The sequence below is a fragment of the Hemicordylus capensis genome, chromosome 1 (assembly GCF_027244095.1).
Source record: "Hemicordylus capensis ecotype Gifberg chromosome 1, rHemCap1.1.pri, whole genome shotgun sequence".
Taxonomy (NCBI): Eukaryota; Metazoa; Chordata; class Lepidosauria; order Squamata; family Cordylidae; genus Hemicordylus; species Hemicordylus capensis.
The window spans coordinates 337,010,956-337,032,421 of record NC_069657.1 but is presented as its reverse complement, the minus strand read 5'-3'; the positions used below and the strand labels follow the sequence as shown (position 1 = coordinate 337,032,421).

Below are 21,466 nucleotides of genomic sequence, written 5' to 3'. Positions count from 1 at the left end.
TGTCCCTGACATCCTTCGACAGCTCTTTGGTCTTGGGCATGGTGGTGAGTTTGGAAGCTGAGTGATTGCTTGCTTCTATGGACAGGTGTCTTTTATACAGGTACTGTAACAAGCTGGGATTAGGAGCACTCCCTTACAGAGGGTGTTCCTCATCTCAGCTCGTTACCTGCATATAGTGAAAAGACACCTGGGAGCCTGCAATCTTGCTGGTTGATGGGGGATCGAATACTTATTTCCCTCACTACAATGCAAATCCATCGCTGACTTTTGGGCACTGGGCTTTTGAGGGTTTGTTTGTTGTTATTCTGTCTCTCACAGCTACAGTAAACCTACCATTCCAATTATAGCCTGTTCATTTCTGTGTCAGAGGGCAAACGGACAAAATCAGCAGGGGATCAAATACTTATTTCCCTCAGTGTATATAATCCCTGTGGGCTAAGTATTAGTAGTGTCAGGCTAGAAAGCAGGCTAGAGGCCAACGTGGAAAACTATGAAATTATATAAAGCCAAGGACAAGATAGCCTCACCAGAGGGCCGGTGTGTGAGAAAGCCCTACCCATGCAAAAGTCCTGGGTATGTATTAAAGCTAAGGTGTTATATTTAAGGAGCCCTGGTGATGAATCATCTGAATATGAATGCCCCTTTATGAACTCATGGAGGGGGGGAAATCCATCCCTATGCACACACACAAGTGTGTCACCAGGCAGGTTGTTTAGTGATCTAGGCATCTATTCATCTGGAATAATTGCTCAGTAATTGGCAGATGGCTATCTGCAAGGCTCAATATAAGAACGTCTCCTATTGCAGCAAAACAGCTGTTGGACATGCAAGCTAAGCCCAACATCCAAACAAACCTGAAATTGGATTCTGTAACTTAAACAGAAGAACACACATGGGAAAGTTCTACAATTCCCCCCGCTATACATAGATACTTTGTATTAACTAATTAGAAACAGCAAAGCGAGTGTTTTCTTAGCCATGCTAATCCTATTCCATTGTAAATAAGCATGTCAAAAGAAATATCAGATCCTTATTTAAATGAAGACATAGGATATGACGTAAAAGAATCCTCAGTCCCTTACCATGTCTCTTACGGAGGCACTTGCTGCTTAGAAACAACAACAAAAAAAGTTTCACTTTTGGATCTGAGTCAGAAGGCAGACCCATCATTCAGTAGCCAGCATATGATTCAGCTTAGCTTTATGGGAAGAAAAAAAAAATCTGAAACCTAACAACAAAAAAAGGTCTTGAAAGGAAGAACGGCTTCATTTTAGTCTTCCTGAAATGCCTTTTCAAAGCTTTTGTGACTCACTAATACTGAAAGAGAAGCCCAGAGACGAGAAAAGTTGTGGTTGTCAGCAAGCTGACACTCCCTCTACCCGTGGACATCTTCCACAGAACTGAAAGGTAGGACAAGACTGAATGCATAGAAGCATAGGTTTAAGGTGCAACATCTAATTTTAAAACCTAAAAATAGCATTTACAGAATTAATTCAAGACCAGTCCTTTAAAACAAACTAGACCAGTGTGAATTATATATGACATCTTATACAATGGCTGAGGCATGCTTTATGTATGCATTTTACTTTTTAGAAAGCAAGTACTAAACAGAAATTCAATAAATGTTAATGCAAGTAGAAAAAAGAACATTCAAAGATAATATTCAGAAGGTCCTTTCACAAACACACTTAAGTATTCAATTCAATTTGTGTGTAGCTTAATATCTGGATAGTAAAGCTTTTATATACCTTAATATTTCATTTAATGAAAGTCTTTAAAAAATGCCTGTCTTTATCCACATATGTATCCACTGGGATGTATGTCAGATTATATTCTAGTTGCTCTCTCAGTTATAAGCACCGTTACGTTCCTTCACATTAATTTTTTAGAAAAAAATTGACTTCACAAAAAGGCAGTATTAGCATTCCTACAAAAGAGCAAGAATATAATAAGTATTACTGCTCCATAAACCAACCTTTAAGGCATAAAGCCCAACCTTTTATTAATACCCCTAAATAAATTTCAATAAAATTACTTGATACAGTTTTTTTTAATTATTATTATTATTTCTTGTTTACACAGTCAGACAGGTGTTATTGACTGGTTTGTTTTATCCAGACATTGAGTCCTTCCCAAAGACCTGGAATGGCTGAATTTTATTATCAATGTTGTTGCTGTTATTATTATAGATATCATTGCAGAATATAGGCTGTTCCCAGTAAAGCTGCTTTTTGTAATTGGCTGATGGTGATTTCTGTGGCCCCTATGGTGTTGAGGTGCTCTTCAAGGTCTTTTGGAACTGCACCCAGGGCGCCAATTACCACTGGGATTATTTGGGTCTTCTTCTGCCACAGCCTTTCAATTTCAATTTGTAGATCTCTGTATTTAGTGATTTTTTTTCTATTTCTTTTTCTTCTATTCTGCTATCCCCTGGTATTGCTACGTCAATTATTTTCACTTGTTTTTCTTTCTTCTCGACTACAGTTATATCTGGTCTACTGTGTAGCAGAAATTTGTCTGTTTGTAGTCGGAAGTCCCATAATATTTTTGCAGCTTCATTTTCTACAACCTTTTCAATTTTATGGTCCCACCAATTTTTGGCTACAGGTAGCTTGTATTTTTTGCAGATGTTCCAGTGTGTCATCCCTGCTACCTTGTCATGCCTTTGTTTGTAGTCAGTCTGTGCGATCTTTTTACAACAGCTGATTAGGTGGTCCACTGTTTCATCTGCTTCTTTACAAAGGCAGCACTTGCTGTTTGTTGTGGATTTTTCTCCTTTTGCTCTTATTGCATTTGTTCTTACTGCCTGTTCTTGTGCAGCCAGTATTAAACCCTCAGTTTCTTTCTTCAAGTTGCCATTCTTAAGCCATTGCCGGGTCTTGGTGATGTCTGATTTTCCACTTATATTGTGCAAATATTGACCATGCAGTGGCTTATTTTTTTCATTTTTCTGCTCGGTTCTTGACTTGTTCTTTCTTGTAGGCCTGCTTTCTTTCATTGGTGTTGAATAGTTTCGCGTTATTGACCATTTCAAGTCCATCTTCTTCACCGTCCTTGATATATTCTTCAAGGCCTCTTTTCTCCTCCTCTACTGTTTGATAGACTTGCAGCATTCCTCTTCCACCTGAGCTGCGAGGGAGGTATAGCCTATCTACATCACTGCGGGGGTGCAGAGCATGATTGATGGTCATTATTTTCCTGGTCTTACGATGATGATGATGATGAATTCTATTTCTATACCACCCTTCCAAAAATGGCTCAAGGCGGTTTACACAGAGAAATAACAAATAAATAAGATGGATCCCTGTCCTCAAAAGGCTCACAATCTAAAAAGAAACATAAGATAGACACCTGCAGCAGTCACTAGAAGTATTGTGTTGGGGGTGGGTGAATACTCAGTAGTCCTAACATTCTAGACACATACAATGTACCACTTGGAACTCTTTTATAAAGTGGCTGCACCCACCAGTCACAGGCATGAAAAAGTTAGTCTGGGGCTGCATGTTTACAGTATTTTATCTTCCTGATATATCACACTCTGAAAAATAAAAGGATCACATTTTGCTTTGAAATGAAACCTGATATTTAGTAGGGATGTGCAAAAAATTTCGGGCACAGAATTATCTGTGCCCAAAACGAGCAATTTCGGGTGATTTGGGTCCAAACTGAATCACCCCCGATGTCCCCCGATATTTTTTGGGGCCGAGCCGAATCACCCGAATTTCGGGCCTGAAAAATTCGGGTGATTCAGGATGACATCTCTTTGAATTTTCCGCCTTTTTGCATCCATTGATTTGAATGCAAAAAGGTCTGAAGTGATGTCAGCCCAAACTTTGGGTCCCAGGGGCAAAATAGAGGGGTTGGGTGGTAGTGCCTAATGGTTGTAGGCTACCACCCAAATTTCAGGGGAATTGGGCAAAGGGCTTATTTTTGGGGAATTTTTGAAGTTTTAGTGTCTTTGGGGCAGTTCGGGGGCATAGAGTGGGATCTGGGCAAAAAGAGTGGGGTGGGGTGGTAGTGCCTAATGGGTGGAGGCTACCACCCCAATTTCAGAGTGATGGGGCAGAGGACTGATTTTTGGGGAATTGTTGAAATTTACGCATCTTTAAGGTTTTCCCCCATAGAGAAGCATTGAGGTGTCAGCAAATGGATAGCTTCACGCGGGGGGGGGGGGGCCCAAAGGGGTGGCCTAGAGCAGTGTGGGGTTGGTGGTAGTGCCAGGTGGGGTCAAGGAAGCTACCTCAATTTTTTCAAAGGATTTGGGCAGAGGGCTGATTTTTGGGGAATTGTTAAAGTTTACGCGTCTTTAAGGTTTTTCCCCATAGAGAAGCATGGGGTATACCTCTGAAACAACAGAACCGTGTACCCCATGGGTTAGAAACCCATGGGGGTGGTTGGCACCCTATGTGCACTACACTACCACTCGCTCTGGGCCACCCCAGCACCCCCCAAGTGCACTTTTGGGGCTGCTGACACCTCAATGCTTCTCTATGGGGAAAAACCTTAAAGACACGTAAACTTCAACAATTCACCGAAAATCAGCCCTCTGCCCAAATCCTTTGAAAAAATTCAGGTAGCTTCCTTGACCCTACCTGGCACTATCACCAACCCCACACTGCTCTAGGCCACCCCTTTGCCCCCCGCGTGAAGCTATCCATTTGCTGACACCTCAATGCTTCTCTATGGGGGAAAACCTTAAAGACACGTAAACTTCAACAATTCCCCAAAATCAGCCCTCTGCCCAATCACTCTGAAATTGGGGTGGTAGCCTTCATCCATTAGGCACTACCACCCCACCCCACTCTTTTTGCCCAGATCCCACTCTATGCCCCCGAACTGCCCCAAAGACACTAAAACTTCAAAAATTCCCCCCAAATAAGCCCTTTGCCCAATTCCCCTGAAATTTGGGTGGTAGCCTCCAACCATTGGGCACTACCACCCACCCCACTATTTTGCCCCTGGGACCCATTTTTCTTCCCGAACCGATTCGGATTCGGATTTAATCCGAATCTGAACCGAATCAGGGGTGATTTGGGTGGCCCAGATTCAGGCACAGAACAGATCGGGGGTGATTCGGTTTGGGTCCCGAACCGAATCACTGAAAACCCAAATTGCACACCCCTAATATTTAGTGTTTTTTTCCTCCTTTCAACATTTCTTCCTAAATTAGTCTGGCTGTATTGTGTTAGAATATCAGCAAAAATAAGGGCTGGAGAAGAACTTTGGTTCTTCTTCCTTTTGGTAAAAGCTTTTTTTTTTATCATTGGCTACAGAAGAGAGATAATTTCAAATAATAACTCGATGTCCGGATAAAACAATCCAGTCAATAACATCTGTCTGACTGTAGCCTGGGTTTTTATTTTTGTTTTGGGCATTTTTTTAAAAAATTGGACAGTGGACTTTTTAAAATTTGTGAATTGCTTCTTGAGGCTACAAAATGTTGCATGCAGATTGCAGGACCAACCCTCTATATCACAAACAACCCCTCCACTATAACTAGGACGCCAATAATACATCATATTTCTGAAACACAAAATGCAGACTAAACAAAACCATATTTGAACATATATAGTTGCCTTTATATCACATCAAACCATTGGTCCATCTAGCACAGAATTGTCTACACTGACTGGTAGCAGCTCTCCAGAGTTTCAGGCAGAGGCATTTCCTCTACCTACCTGGAAATGCAAGGGATTAAACCTGGGACTTCCTACGTGCAGGTAGGAGCCCTGCTACCAAGATGTAGACCCATCCCGGCACTGACCTATGGTCCCATCCTCAGCCAGCGTGTTGTAGTGGTTAGAGTGCTGGACTAGGACTGGGGAGACCTGAGTTCAAATCCCCATTCAGCCATTATACTAGCTGGGTGACTCTGGGCCAGTCGCTTCTCTCTCAGCCTAACCTACTTCACAGGGTTGTTGTGAGGAAAAACTCAAATATGTAGAAGACCACTCTGGGCTCCTTGGAGGAAGAGCGGGATATAAATGTAATAATAATAATTATTATTATTATAATTATTATTATTTACCAGGCATCTAAAGCAGATTGCCCAAACTCTTCAGGAAACTGGTGGGACATGGCAACTTGGATGAATTTTTACTCAACAGAGTAGTATATTGCTGCCGTAACAGGAGATATGAGACAACTAAACAGTGATTGTAAAAATAACTATTTTGCATTTTAGATCATATTTTCTCACAATGACCTAGCCCCATCTTCAAAAGGTTTAATAACTTTCAGCTGTACTTTATACTTTTTCATGAAACATTTAGGCTCATTGTTATTTGCTTGTGCAGTTAAGATAGTGACCTTGAATGGTCTGACTTAAGATATTTCATGCATGTCTCAGGAGCCCAAATTGGCCGAAACCACGGTTCATGTACAAAAACCATATAATTCCAAATTCTCAACACTGGTTGACATGTTCCACAGTGTTGATGGCAGAGCAAGAGCTACACCCTTGCAGAGAGGATGCTGTGGAGCTTAGCCAAAGGCTTGCCACATTTTTGTCCCTGAGGGTTGTGCAGCTATATCAGGAAACCAAGAAGTACTTTTAAAGGGAGGGAAAAGCAATGAAACAGTTTCTGCTCCCCCTACATGCATGATCTGCTGCATGACAAGCCTTTGTTGGAGCTCTGGTACAAAATTTCTGTGAGGGTGCAGTTCTTGTTCTACACTGAGGAACATGTTGGCCACTGTTTGTAACCTGTCACAGATCAGAAATCCTTTTCTATGACCCCAAACCTTTCTACCATGTGAGAGTAGATTAAGGCAATCAGATTTCATGTTGAGAATGAACTCATGTTGCTGCCAACCATTCTTTTTATGTGCAGATAAAAGTTATTGGGCATCCAAAACAGCCAGTAGTAAAACTGACAACATACTTCTGATATATGCATGGTACGACTAGTATAGTTGAAATGTAAGACTGTGTTCTGTTACAAGCCCTGAACATTATTAACAGGCAACATCCAAATTATCAGTCCTGTCCACTAGAAATTTGGCAAGGAACAACTAAGTGACAATCACCACTTCTCATGCAGATCCACTGAGCTGATGTGACTTAGTCCAGACTAACTGATTTCAATTTAATCTAAGGTAACCTACCTTCATTCTTTACTTGCCCTTTTAAAAGTATCCAAGAACTCAAGTCTATAGTGGAATGCATTTGTTTGGAGGGGGGGATCAATTGCGTATGAATTATTAAAGTCCTCATTATAACAGGGCAATCAATTGAGGTCACATCAGGGAACATGTCAAATACTTTGATTCTTCCCAATAGCAAACTTTGCCCTCAGTAAAGATGGCTGACACTATACTTAGTTGTGTGCACCAACTAGGTTACCAGAGCAAGTAGACTTGTTTGTTTAACTTTACCCTTGTTCAGAGCAGAGATTGCTGGCTTGCCAAACCCCTTTGTGTCTGCAGCAGTTGCTTAATAGTATACTCCTTTGCAAGTTTACTCCAGAACAAGTCCTGCTTTTAATCAGGGATGGGTGTGGAGAAGAACATACCCATGAAAACATGGAAATAATAGAACCCCCTTTTTTTAAATGCAGAAGTGAGACAAAGGAAACATGGAGGCAGGTCTCACAATCTGTGAGACCCGCTTTTGTTAAAACTGAGGGGAGAACGGCTAAGTCCGCTCTCCCTGCAGATGAGCGGGCAGGGAGCCCTGGGTGGCCGGATTGGCCGCCCACACAATGGCCGGCTCCGTGACGGAGCCGGCGGGGGGTGGGGGGATCGGGGACTGCACGAGTGCACAGGGCATACTGGGGAGACCCCCGAGCCGGGAGGCGGCTTTTCGCAGTCTACTTATGAGTAGGCGTGGCGCGAAGCCGCACTACAGCTACTCACAAGCCTAAAAAGCAGGTTTGCTGGAGCGCTTGCTCCACAAACCTGCTTTTTAGCAGGGGTTCTCGAGCGGGTTACCTGCTCAAGAACCACCGGGCTCGGCTGCGAGCCTGGTGGTTCTTACGACCAACAAAAATCAGGCTAGGCTCTCTTAGCCTGGTTTTTGTTGGTCATGAGAAACGCCCCATCCTTTAAAAAAGTGGAGTGGGAGAATAATGCAGCAAAGCCTCTTTTTAAAAAAGGGAAACAAACTTACCTCCCCTTTGTCCAGTGCGCTTGCGCGCACACACACACACACTTTGGGGAAGCATGTGCCTTGGAGGGGAGCATCAGACAGAAAGGCATCAGAGGCATCTCTAGCAAATGGCTGGAGAAGCTGCACCTACCCCTAAAATTGGCAAGACCAAGGGCAGTGCAGGCACATTGCCCTTATGCTATTATAGAATATTCCTGAGAGTAGAGAGCAGTATGCAAATGCTAACCAAGCCGGTTACGATCATCTGGAGCGGTTCATCTGTGGTTGCCGCCAACTTGTCTGGCAGCTACTCAGGAACGGGCCTTCTCCGTTGCTGCCCCTGGACTCTGGAATGTGCTCCCTGTTGAAATAAGAGCCTCCCCATCTCTGGCAACCTTTTAAAGGGCACTGAAGACATATTTATTCACCTAGGTTTTTAATTAGATTTATAGCTTTAATACTTTTAATGTTTAAGTTATTTTAATTGTCAACTGCCCAGAGACACAAGTTTTGGGCAGTATAGAAATATGTTAAATAAAATAATAAACAAACAAAACCAATAAACTTCCAGGCAGCCAAGGTTCCAAACTTGGGTCCTACTTGCATCCCTTTAGTGCAGGACAAATGTACCCCATTATGTCTTTGGGGGTGAAGGGGGTTGTGATCAGTTTCCCTCCTCAGGGGTCTTTCAGTGGCAAATGAGCTCTGCTTAGAAGATTGTGGGATAATTTCATTCTTCTGAGAAGAATCCCCCAAGCCCCTTCCCTCATGAATGTTCACAGCTCCCAACTTGTTAAACTAATTATCACCAATACCTCTGTCTCTCTTTGCCTCTACTGGAAAGCTTGAGAACTGCCATGGTGGGAAATGAGCATTGAAACAAAATTAGCATGCCATTATTATGGAGGTTTGACAGGCACACTTACAACAGAGTTCAAAGCAAGCTGTGCAGAATAGGGACAAAGTGCTTCAACATACATGCAGGGGAGAAATGCAAGGAGTCGTTCCACTTCTTAAAATGAAGTTATTTTTACAGCCCAGGAGCCTATACAATTTCTCCTCCTACTACTATTACTGTTGCTGCTACTAATTAATACTATTTTACTCAACTTTTAAAACAAACTAACACAGGGCAGCTTAATAATGAGTATAATATATTATATATCAAAAGTTCTAACTAAATGAATACTTAATACAGGCTTCCTATGCTTCTGTTAAAAGGTTCCCCCCACCCTCGCTTTTTTTTAAAAATGGCAAGCCTTATTTGTCATTATTTTAAATGGCAAGCCTTAAACGGCAAGCCCCAAAATGAAACAGAGATTTTCATTAGGGCAACAAATTTCTCAGGCAGCAGCTCCTGCCCTTCAGAGATTCGAGTAATGGCAGCATTTTGTGCACATCATTTTTAACAGCCAGTAAAAATCACAAACAATTTTATGTTAAAGCATTTATGGGGAAAATGTGGGTCATGGGAAAGTCACCTATGTTATTTCAATCTACTATTAGAATATTGGCAACAGTTATATTTATGCATAGATACAAACCTTTTTCCAGCTCACATTCTACAAAACCTGCCAATTTACCCTAATAGCATTTATTTAAATCCACCTATTTCAAAGATGCTGCCATACAATGCCCTCTTAACTCAATTTTTTTACATTTGGTACGTGTTCTGGCTTATGCTGAATTCTGGAATCCGCAAACTGGTCAGCACTAGGTCTGCTTAGAATTGCCTCTAATTCTTGGTGTGAGTCCACACACCCCATTGCCAAAGAGCCAGCGTGGTGTAGTAGTTAGAGGGCTGGACTAGGACCAGGGAGACCCGAGTTCAAATCCCCACTCAGCCATAAAACTAGCTGGGTGACTCTGGGCCAGTCACTCCACTCTCAGCCTAACCTACTTCACAGGGTTGTTGTGAAAGAGAAACTCAAGTATGTAGTACACCGCTCTGGGCTCCGTGGAGGAAGAGCGGGATAGAAATGTAATAATAATAATAATAATAATAATAATAATAATAATATCCCCCAGTGAGGCACTACCTTGGCGTGGTTGTGGGGCTTGCGTGCTATGAGGAAGGTGAGAGCTATGCCGGAGGTCCAACCATACTGGACAGGTCTCACCAGAGGAGCCAGACAAAGAGTGCCTCTCCCATCAACAATATGGTGAGACAGAACTTTAATAAATCTATACCGGATCGGTCGTCGCCCGGTTCAACAAGGACCGCGCCAGGTGCTATAGTCCCTGGACATCTGGTGGCAAGTGGGCAACAGGACTCAGGATCTTCAGTTGAGCAACCAGGGCTGGAGACAGCAAAGTTACTGGAAGAAACGTCGCTTAACCGAAAAAAATATACGGAAAATGCCAACAAGGAAATAATGATCTGCTATTCCAAGTCTAGTCCAACTAGAAGAGGTTATTTAAAAAGAATGTACCAAATCTGGAAAGAGAAGCATCCAGGTACAGAAATAATAGAACAAAGGCTAGCAGACCAGAGAAAATTCATAATAAGAAATAAAGTATTCACAGGAGTAGAGCTGGAAGAACTGCAAAGAGCAACACAGGCTCAAGATATGGAAGAAGAATTACCACCAATTGAAGAAGTTGCTCAGGCGCAGGTGGAGGAGGTGTTGGAAATCGAGGATGCCACTGTTACTGAACTGTTTCAAAATCAAAACCAGGCAACCTCCCCTTTGCCTTCACCTCAAAAACCCGAATGCCGTTTAACAGAAAAGCAACAAGAACTAAAGCAATAAATAACTGAGCACATGAACCAAACAACCACCAGGGTTCGACTTCCAGCTCTAAAAACAGTTGCCAAAAAAACAACTTGCTCAGGCATTAAAAGATGTCAATGCTGCACTTGCAGAAATAACAACCAAGAATTTGCAAGAAACAAATCAACTAATGTTCAGTGCAGCAACAACAACACAAGAGCTCGGATATAAGATCAGTGGACCTGTAAAAAAAGAAAGCAGTACATCACCTAAATGGAAGATTAGATTAGAAAATAAAATCTCCAGGCTTAGACCAGATGCTAGTAAAATGAAAGATATGAAAGACAAGAAGCTGAAGAATGAAAACACCAAACAGTATCTGATCCAAAAATACCACCTTGATTCAAGGAAAATTAGAGAAGTCCTGGAAATAATCAAACAGCAAATAACAGCAGTGTCAAAGAAGATTAGCAGGTATGAAGCCAGAAGCACACAACACAGGCAGAATCTCCAATTCCAGTCAAATCAGAGACGTTTCTACCAAAGCATAGTAGGAGAAAATGCAAGAAACGTAGAAACACCAAATAAAGAAGAAACAGTGCAATTCTGGGGGAAATTATCGGACAATCCAATAGATTATAATAAAAAAGCAGGCTGGATGAAAGAGGTCAAAAAATGTAACCAACAAATGCAAGATCTAATAATAACACCAGAATTAATAAGTGAAAGAGCAAAGAAAATTAAAAATTGGACTGTGCCAGGCGACGATGAACTGCATGGCTTTTGGCTTAAACACCTAACAAGCCTTCATAAACAACTATCAAAACAGTTCAATCACATTTTGCAAGGAGGTGATATTGAACAATGGCTAACAACTGGGAAAACTCATCTCATCATGAAAGACCCAGCAAAAGGTGCAGTTCCAAGTAATTATAGACCGATAACCTGCCTGCCAACCATGTTCAAATTATTAACTGGAATAATAGCAGATGGAGTGATGCAACACTTATTAACTAACAAACAGCTTCCAGTTGAACAGAAAGAAAATTGCCCAAACACCAGAGGCACAAAAGACCAGCTGCTGATTGACAAAATGATTTTAGAAAATTGCAAGAGAAGAAAAACCAATCTAAGTGTTGCATGGATTGACTACAAGAAAGCCTTTGATTCATTGCCTCACACATGGATACTAAAATGTTTAGAAACAACTGGTGTCAGCAAAAACATTCAGATATGTATAAAAAAGCAATGAGTATGTGGAGTACACAGTTAACAATCAATGGTGAGACGCTTGGACAGGTTAGCATTAGAAGAGGCATTTTCCAAGGGGACTCACTATGCCCTCTGTTGTTTGTAATCGCCATGACCCCACTTTCACAAATACTCAACAAAACAGGCCTTGGATACCAAACATCTAAAACATCAAGTCAAATCAACCATCTGCTGTACATGGACAATCTGAAGTTGTATGGAAAGTCCCTGTCAGAAATCGAATCACTGCTAAGTACTATCCGTATATTCAGTAGTGATATAGCAATGGAGTTTGGACTAGACAAGTGTGCTGCATTAATAATGAACAGAGGGAAAATAAGAAAAACAGAAGGAATAGAACTGCCCAATGGAAGCAAGATCAAGAACCTGGAAGAGAAAGAACATTACAAATACTTGGGCATTCTCCAGGCTGATAACATCGCACACACTGAAGTTAAAAGAAAAATTGGAGGTGAATACATCAGGAGAGTTCGAAAAATCCTCAAGTCCAAACTCAATGGCGGGAAGACCATACAAGCCATAAACACCTGGGCTATACCTGTTATCAGATACACTGCAGGGATAATAGATGGGACCCAGGCAGAGCTAGAGACACTGGATCGTAAGACCAGGAAAATCATGACCATCAATCATGCTCTGTACCCCCGCAGTGATGTAGATAGGCTATATCTCTCTCGCAGCTCAGGTGGAAGAGGAATGCTGCAAGTCTATCAAACAGTAGAGGAGGAGAAAAGAGGCCTTGAAGAATATATAAAGGACAGTGAAGAAGATGGACTTGAAATGGTCAATAATGAGAAACTATTCAACACCAATGAAAGAAAGCAGGCCTACAAGAAAGAAAAAGTCAAGAACCGAGCAGAAAAATGGAAAAATAAGCCACTGCATGGTCAATATTTGCACAGTATCACTGGAAAATCAGACATCACCAAGACCTGACAATGGCTTAAGAATGGCAACTTGAAGAAAGAAACTGAGGGTTTAATACTGGCTGCACAAGAACAGGCAGTAAGAACAAATGCAATAAGAGCAAAAGGAGAAAAATCCACAACAAACAGCAAGTGCTGCCTTTGTAAAGAAGCAGATGAAACAGTGGACCACCTAATCAGCTGTTGTAAAAAGATCGCACAGACTGACTACAAACAAAGGCATGACAAGGTAGCAGGGATGATACACTGGAACATCTGCAAAAAATACAAGCTACCTGTAGCCAAAAATTGGTGGGACCATAAAATTGAAAAAGTGGTAGAAAATGAAGATGTAAAAATATTATGGGACTTCCGACTACAAACAGACAAACATCTGCCACACAATACACCAGATATCACTGTAGTCGAGAAGAAAGAAAAACAAGTTAAAATAATCGACATAGCAATACCAGGGGATAGCAGAATAGAAGAAAAAGAAATAGAAAAAATAACAAAATACAAAGATCTACAAATTGAAATTGAAAGGCTGTGGCAGAAGAAGACCCAAATAATCCCAGTGGTAACTGGCGCCCTGGGTGCAGTTCCAAAAGACCTTGAAGAGCACCTCAACACCATAGGGGTCACAGAAATCACCATCAGCCAATTACAAAAAGCAGCTTTACTGGGAACAGCCTATATTCTGCGACAATATCTATAACTGACAATAAAATTCTGGCATCCCAGGTCCTTGGGAAGGACTCGATGTCTGGATAAAACAAACCAGTCAATAACACCTGTCTGACTAATAATAATAAAAAATTTGATTTCTATACCGCCCTTCCAAAAATGGCTCAGGGCGGTTTACAAAGAGAAATAACAAAAATATAAGATGGCTGTTGTGGATCTGACTACCCTAAATAGTTTAGTGTCATCTGCAAATTTGGCCACTTCGCTGGTCACCCCAACTTCTAGATAGTTTATGAACAAGTCAAAGAGCACTGGTCCCAGTACTGATCCCTGGGGGATCCCACTTCCTACCTACCTCCATTGTGAAAACTGTCCATTTATTCCTACTCTGTTTCCTATCCTTCAACCAGTTACTGATCCACACATGAACTCGTCTCCATATTCCATGACTGCTAAGTTTACTCAAGAGCATTTGGTGGGGAACTTTATCAAAAGTTTTTTGGAAGTCGAAGTATACTATGTCCACCGGATCACCTTTATCCACAAGCCTGTTGACACTCTCAAAGAACTCCAAAAGGTTAGTGAGGCAAGACTTTCCCTTGCAGAAGCCATACTGGTTCTCCTTCAGCAAGGCCTTTTCTTTTATATGTTTAACAATTTTGTCCTTAAGTATGCTTTGCATCAATTTACCAGATACCAAAGTTAAGTGGACTGGCCTGTAATTTCCTGGATCGCCGGATTACCACTTCCCTCTAAAATAGTGGGTCCTTTAATAAGCTGAGATAAAATTAAGATGAAGTAAAATAAATATTCTATATTTCATAAGCAAAGGTCAACTGTAAAGAGAAATTCACAAGTCTACTAAATATAAAGTAACTATATTAGCAATGGGAACATATTTATAATACCTCATTATTCATATGCCTCAGGCCTGTGGCTATTTTTAAACTGAGAGCTACTTTTAGAAGCTGGGGAAAAGTTAACATTAGGTGTAATGCTTTCACATAACTGTACGAATTATTAGAACTAGTAAAAAAACAGGCAAGTAAAGAAAAGGTGCTGGCTGTGCAGCCCTCATGAACACATTTCTGGCAATAAACAGTGCTTTTGTAGGGAGGGAGTAAAGCAAAAACCATTTTTCAGTCTCCCTCCCTGCATGCTGCCCTGCACATCAAGCCTGCAGGGCAACTACTCTGTTGGCTCCCTGGGACAATACAGCTCTGATCCATTGGTGGATCGCTGCCCATCATGCCTTCCCATCTCCAAATAGTCTCCCTGTTTCCCTTGTGCACACAGATAATTGTTTTTATATATAACACCTTTTTGTACAATACATACTGTACACACCCCATTTAATAAATGGATTTACAGTCATGTTCATTTTAATTGATAGTCATGTTAAATTGACAATTTTAATTGACAGTCATGTTAAAATTAAACTAACATGAATTCTTTTCTTTTTTTTTAAGTGGAGCTGTCTCAGCTGAACTTTTCAGAAGCACCACTATAATCTCTAGTAAAAAAAAAATAACTTAAGAGATATCATAACTAAGGTATAGCACTTTTTATAACTGTGTTCTAGACATGCTCCGAGAGCAAGCGTCTTAGACAAGCTATCGAATGGGGAAAAATATCTGTCAGTTTAGCAAGAGATTGAATTTTTGTTCCCCATTAACCAAAAGAGATATGCACTATAGAAAGGTTTGCTTCTTTGTTTATGGTCTTCTAGGATAGCAAGTTTGTATAGTGGACTGTTTTTATGAAGCACCTTTCCCTACCACCAGTGGAGGCGGGTGCAGTTTATCCAAACTACTCCTCTGCACACAACCCCAATACTCATTTTAATAGTGAATGAGGGTCTTAGACAACTACTGTTGGGGCCATGTGTAGAAGTGTGCAATCATCAAGAGTGCAACTGCAGACAATCCCCACCCATTTGGGGCCCAAACTCCCTTCCGTTAGGTGCCATGTCTCTCTCTGTCCCTCAAAGGAGAAGATACAAGAAGGAGGCAGGAAGCACCGCCTTTGTTCCAGTTCGGCTTCAGATATCATCATGGAGCCAGTGAGCATGGGCAATGCATTTTGTAGATGACAAAAAATACTCCTCTGGAGTAGGGAATATGCTTGCTGCCATCATCAGAACACAAACACATGGCAAAGAAGTGAACAAACAGGAGGTTTCCTAAGCTCTGAAGCACATGGCGGGGTCATCTGCAGAAGTGGAACCTCATAATCCCACCAGTCTCTTCTGCCCTTGCAATGCTTGTGTGAAATCCTTCATAACCTTTAACTTCACCAGCCCAATTGATTGTCTATTTATTCCTAGCTGTGCAGACTAGAGGCAATTGTCCACTGTGAAGCTACTTGAGAAATCCAACACATTACCAGCATCACAGCTATCATAGACACAGTGCTTTAAAAATCTGCAAGAATCGTGCTACCAATTAATCTTGACCAGTCTCAAAGGATCTGATGATGCAGAGACCAAGGAGAAATTTGATCCTTTGGGGGGGCACAAATTCACTTCAGCAAATTTTTTTGTTTACAGCAAAAAGCACGGTCTGATTCTGTAGCTGTTTAAAACACACTAGCTGCAGCAAACCTGTCACATTTGCACCACAAACTTTACCTTTCTAGGCTGTTGTAATGAAATTGTGCATTTAAAAATCTAGTGTTTGGGCCAGAGGGGTATTGGAATATTTCTGAAAAGTTGAATAAGGTTATAGGGAGGGGCATGAAAGGATGGTATATTTGCATTTACAAATAGATCTTGCACCCTGAGTTTGTTTCTGAACCTGGCTGGCATTGCACAGCAGATGTTTTATTTTCCCTTTATAAAATGCTATTTTGTTGTTGCTGGTTTCAGAAGAACTATTATTTTTTGGGTGCAGTTGGGAGTTGACATGACTATGAATGGAAGCTCTGTGTGACGTTTAATGTAGGTCATGTTTTAGGCCTACTCTTTCTCAGACCACCCCTTTAATGACTCATTCTTTCACCACAGTCAGATTTCTACCATAGACTTTACTATTTGGATTTGTTGTCTATCCTGAAGGCTACATTATTTAAATAAGCTTAGCTTATTTGCTCCAATGAGAAGTCTTTGATTATGGGAGGGCTTTGTGTCAATATTGGGAAAGCTAACGAAGGGTTGCACTTACCCTAGCCTGAAAGAGAGAGGTCTAGACACCAGTGGCAGAAAGGATATTTTTTCCTGCCACTTGTAAGTACATGCCTTATTTCTGTAGTACATTAGCATTCTTGAGATCTTTTTTCAACCCTTCATACAAGCAAATAGAAACTGATCTAATTATCTGAGTTAGAAGGACTTTATAACCAACATTTGAAAAAGTCAATTGTATTGTTTATAATATGCTGAATTAAGTAAAGCTGTTTTCTCTTCAGTTTTTAAAACATGAAACCAAATATATAATTATCACAAGATGTGCTACAAAGATAGCTGTATTTTGAGAACACTTTTTTGGGGCATCTTCGTCGGTTGAGGTTATCAGATATTATTTGCTTGCCTTATAAAGAAGAAGTGTGAAGAAATATTGAAAAATAAAAATCTTTAAAAATCCAAAAGAACTGATCTCAAGAACAAATGCAGTAAAATATATGCATACATCAGAGTACTTTCACAAGGCCAAATAAAACTAAGCAAACCAGTTTTCATATACACATTCTCAACATTTTGGGGTGGCATAGCAAGCAAAGTACTCCACACAGTAAGATATCCAGTCCTATCCTCCCAGCTCATTATATGATCATGGACAGATGCACAAGTCCCCTGAATATGTTACATGAGAAGCAGAAAAAGCAGAAGTACAACAAGCTCATATTTCTGCTTTTAATGTTTGGTTAAAACTTACCCAAGGTCATAGCAGTATCGTAATATGTAAACATATATAAATAAGCACAATTCAAATGTTTGTAAATAAGTCTTCCACTGCAAACAGATAATTCGCCAATATCCTGACTAATCAAGCTCAAGTACTACATAAAGAAGCATCGGGGCTGCTGATGGGTTTGACTATTGCAGTACTGGGTGTGTGGAAACAACAACAACCTCCCTCTTCCCAGAAGGTGTTCTTTGCCATACAAAAATATATCCCCAAGGGTTGTTCAGCCCTCAGGGGCATATTTTTGCATGGCACAGAGTTTTCAGGATAAGGGAAGGTCATCAAATTTTTACTCCCCTCTGTGCAAGCACCAGTGCCGTGTGTCCTGGCACACTGGCAAAGTCTCTGCATGGCTAGGAGCACTCTCACAGTTTACTGGGGGCGGGGGTGCCAGCAAGGTCACAATATTGAAGCTGTAGGTCTCAGGTCAGGGCAGAGTGGAAAGTTAAGCAGGACTACTGATGAAGGCAGATACTGGGCAAAAACAGGGTCTGGAGCCTGATAGTGGGTTAAGAATGGAGCAAGGCTGTATGAGACAACAGGAAGCACAAGCTAAGGCTTGCCAGTCTCGGCTACTGGCTAGGCCCAGAAACAAGGGTCACTGGTTAGACTGAGCAGCTTACAAAGCGAGCAGAGCCTGATGAGTCATTGGTCACAGCTGGGGCCGCCTGCCTGCTGGCTTCCAAGTAGAATGCCTCCTCACAAAGATACCCTTTTCCTTGCTCACAAGTAGCCCTCAACCCAAGTTCCTTTCTAGCAGCCAGGTGGTTGACGGGCCTTCCTCTGGAGCTTCTCAATCGGATGGGAAGGCTCCTCCTGATCAGAGTCCACAGAAGGTCTCAGGGGGGTCCATCCAAGCCCATGATGTTCTGGGTATGGGGGTCTTTGTTTCAAAGGGTTCTGGGATGCTCCATTCTGCAAGGCCACGGGCAGGTCCCCGCTTGCATGTTTGGTGGTCTCTGCAGTAGCTGGGACTTCAGTGGGCATGTTTGGGGCCTCTGGCTCATTTGTCCTAGCCCCCTCTTGATCCTGTTCAGGTTCACTGCTAAGGCCCCCATCACAATCTGGTTCCTTGAGCACCTCCTGATGGGGCTCCTCAGAGTCTGGTGGTCCGGGGCAATCCCTGACACTCGGCAGCAGCACCAGTACTTCTCATGTAGCACTCATGCATGCTTCTTTAGTCAGGGTATTGGCCATCATTATACAGATGGGTATTTTATCAATGATTTAACTGGAAGGACTTCTGTTGGTGCCAAGGGGATTTTAAACCTCTTGCCACTATATTGTAATCTATGTTTGTAACAGAATACATGCAGCATACATAGCAGTTTAAGCTTTTGATATGTATACATCAGCCACCAAAGAATCCAAACCAAGAATTAACTAATAATGGTAAGAATTAGAAATGTATTATATGAATTATATGATTGTATTATATGATTGTGTTAATGTCCCCCCCCCATTTTTTTCTCCAGGGAAAGCAATTAGCATAATATACCATTTTCTCATTATCAGAACTGGTAATGTGTCTATTGTGTAAAACCGGCACAAACTTAATAATGGTAAATCAAATTCAAATAAAACAGTACTTGTTGCTTTGGGTACAGATTATTCCACTGTTTTTCTTCCCCTGCCCTTGGAAATTGGCATCAATTTCAGGATGTTTTAGTCCTTGTAGGAAGCACTAAGTACAGTCTAGTACAAATATTTTTCATTTTCCTATGGGTAGAACTACTTTGTTTATTTGGATGAGCGCTCTAAAATAGATGACACACACAGAGAAAGCTTAGATGGAGGCATGAACTTCTCACTTCTCACTCTCAGGCACATTTTACATATTTCTGCCCATCCATGAACAAAAATACGCAGGCCTCCCACTATCAGAGGGAGGAACAGAGCTGTGCTCACTTCTACTGAGGAGCCACTCCAAGATTGAAGACTGTCAAAATAATTTGTACTAAGAACAATTCTGAATACAACTGAATTCTGGTAGATGGAATGCGCAGATAGCATGTCAGCTATGACACTCTATATTTGTAGCTAAACAGACTTACTCCCTTGTAAATAAGCAAATTTTTGTTAAATAACAGACTTTCTCACAGTTGGGGTGCTTTGAAAAAGGCAGGTCAATGCACTGTAAAATACCAATGTTTAAATAATATGGTAACACTTAATGAATCAGTTTAACAAAAATGCCCCCTTCAAAAAATAAATAAATACCCAGCTAGAGTGAATAAATGTATTCCCATAAAAAGAAAAGTAACATAAGCTGATCTTAAATACTAGCGAAATACCAAAAGAGTGACCAGTTTTCCTTAGGTTTTTTACATGGCATACTGATGCCAGGGAGTTGTAGTTAATGTGAGATAAGTGGCACTGACATTTTGGCTGCTTTTCTAGAGCCTCTTGGCAGCTGCATAGGATAAGTGCAAGCCAACTACTGCGGCGAGGAAGACAGCTCTGGCTATATATTCTGAAAGGAAAGCTGGTCTCGACCTGACACAACTGCCATGCTCTCTCCACCTTCACTGGACATCAGCAAAAGGAAGAGGAAAACTGTAAGATCCAGAGGAAATGAGTAGGAATTAGTACATAGTAGTGTGGAAGCAATGACTTACTGTAGCTTCTGCCAAGGTTGGACCAATTAAAAACATTTTGTAGCACATTTAAGGCAGAATGTACAGCATGTGAAAAAATATTTGGATTATAACACTAATCCAAAAGCTCTCACATAACATATGCTGGTGTGCAACCAATCATAGTTATATGCCAGTTTATAAAACTATATGTGGAATAAGGTAATAACATAAAGACAGCCCTGCTGGATCAGGCCCAAGGACTATCAAGTCTAGCATCTTCTTTCACGCAGTGGCCAAACAATCCACATATGAACCTGTCCCCTTATCTATTTTTGCTATATTTACTCAATAGCCTTTGGTGGGGAACTTTGTCAAAAGCTTTTTGGAATTCCAAGTATACTATGTCAACTGCAGCACTTTTATCCACATGCCTGTTAACACTCTCAAAGAACTCCAAAAGTCTGGTGAGGCAAGATTTACCTTTGCAGAAGCCATGTTGTTCTCAGGGGCATAGCAAGTGGAGAGGGGGCCTGTGTTCACCCCTCTCTCTGGTGGCCCCTTGGAGTGAGGGAGATAATGAAGAAAATAGGGAGAGGTGGATCTGGGGGGGACCTCAGGAGCTGGGGCCCCCGGGTTCTTTAAACCCATTCACTCAATTATAGCAACACCCCTGGTTGTTCTCCTTCAGCAGGGCCTGTTTTTCTATATGCTTAACAATTTTATCTTTGAAAATGCTTTCCATCAATTTGCCTGGTACAGACGTTAAGCTAACTAGTCTGTAATTTCCCAGACTCCCAGATCCCTTTTTGAAAATTGGTGTTACATTGGCTACTTTCCAGTCCTCTGGTACAGTTATCTCTTGATTGTAGAAATAAGTTACATATTTTGCAAAGAGGCCAGCTATTTCACATTTGAGTTCTTTAAGGACTCTCAGGTAGATGCCATCCGGCCCTGGCAATTTGTTGATGTTTAGTTTTTCCTGACAGTTTAGAACATCATCTCTCATCACCTCTATCTGACTCACTTATTTAGCCTCTGTCCCTGAGAAGCTCAGTTCACGTACAGGTATTACGTTCAGTGTCCTCTGCCATGAAGACAGATGCAAAGAACCCATTTACCTTCTCTGCAATCTCCATATCCTCCTTTATAATCCCTTTCACTACCTCATCATTTAACAGTCCAACCTCTTCCCTGGCAGGTTTATTGCTTCTGATATATTTAAATAAGTTTTTGTTATTCCCCTTGATGCTTTTAGCTAAATGTTCCTCACTCTCTTTTTGTCTCCCTTATTGTCTCTTTCCATTTCTTTTGCCAGAGT

The 21,466-nt window shown here is 41.3% G+C and overlaps 2 protein-coding genes across 3 annotated transcripts in view; one reads left to right on the top strand and one right to left on the bottom strand.

The window, feature by feature from the left end:
• NT5DC1 (5'-nucleotidase domain containing 1) overlaps window positions 1-21,466 on the bottom strand; it is a 142,019-nt gene that overhangs the window by 69,762 nt on the left and 50,791 nt on the right. The gene's annotated exons all lie outside the window — the stretch shown is intronic.
• COL10A1 (collagen type X alpha 1 chain) overlaps window positions 1,189-21,466 on the top strand; it is a 53,479-nt gene continuing 33,201 nt past the window's right edge. Inside the window, exon 1 of one of the 2 annotated variants that reach the window (XM_053263332.1) lies at window positions 1,189-1,407. Coding sequence is in view for 1 of the 2 variants with exons in the window: in XM_053263245.1 (XP_053119220.1) it covers window positions 20,080-20,127 (48 nt within the window). In the remaining variant the exon portion in view is untranslated. Of the gene's footprint in view, window positions 1,408-20,026; window positions 20,128-21,466 lie in introns of those variants that run through there. The other variant, XM_053263245.1, reaches the window with a different exon arrangement.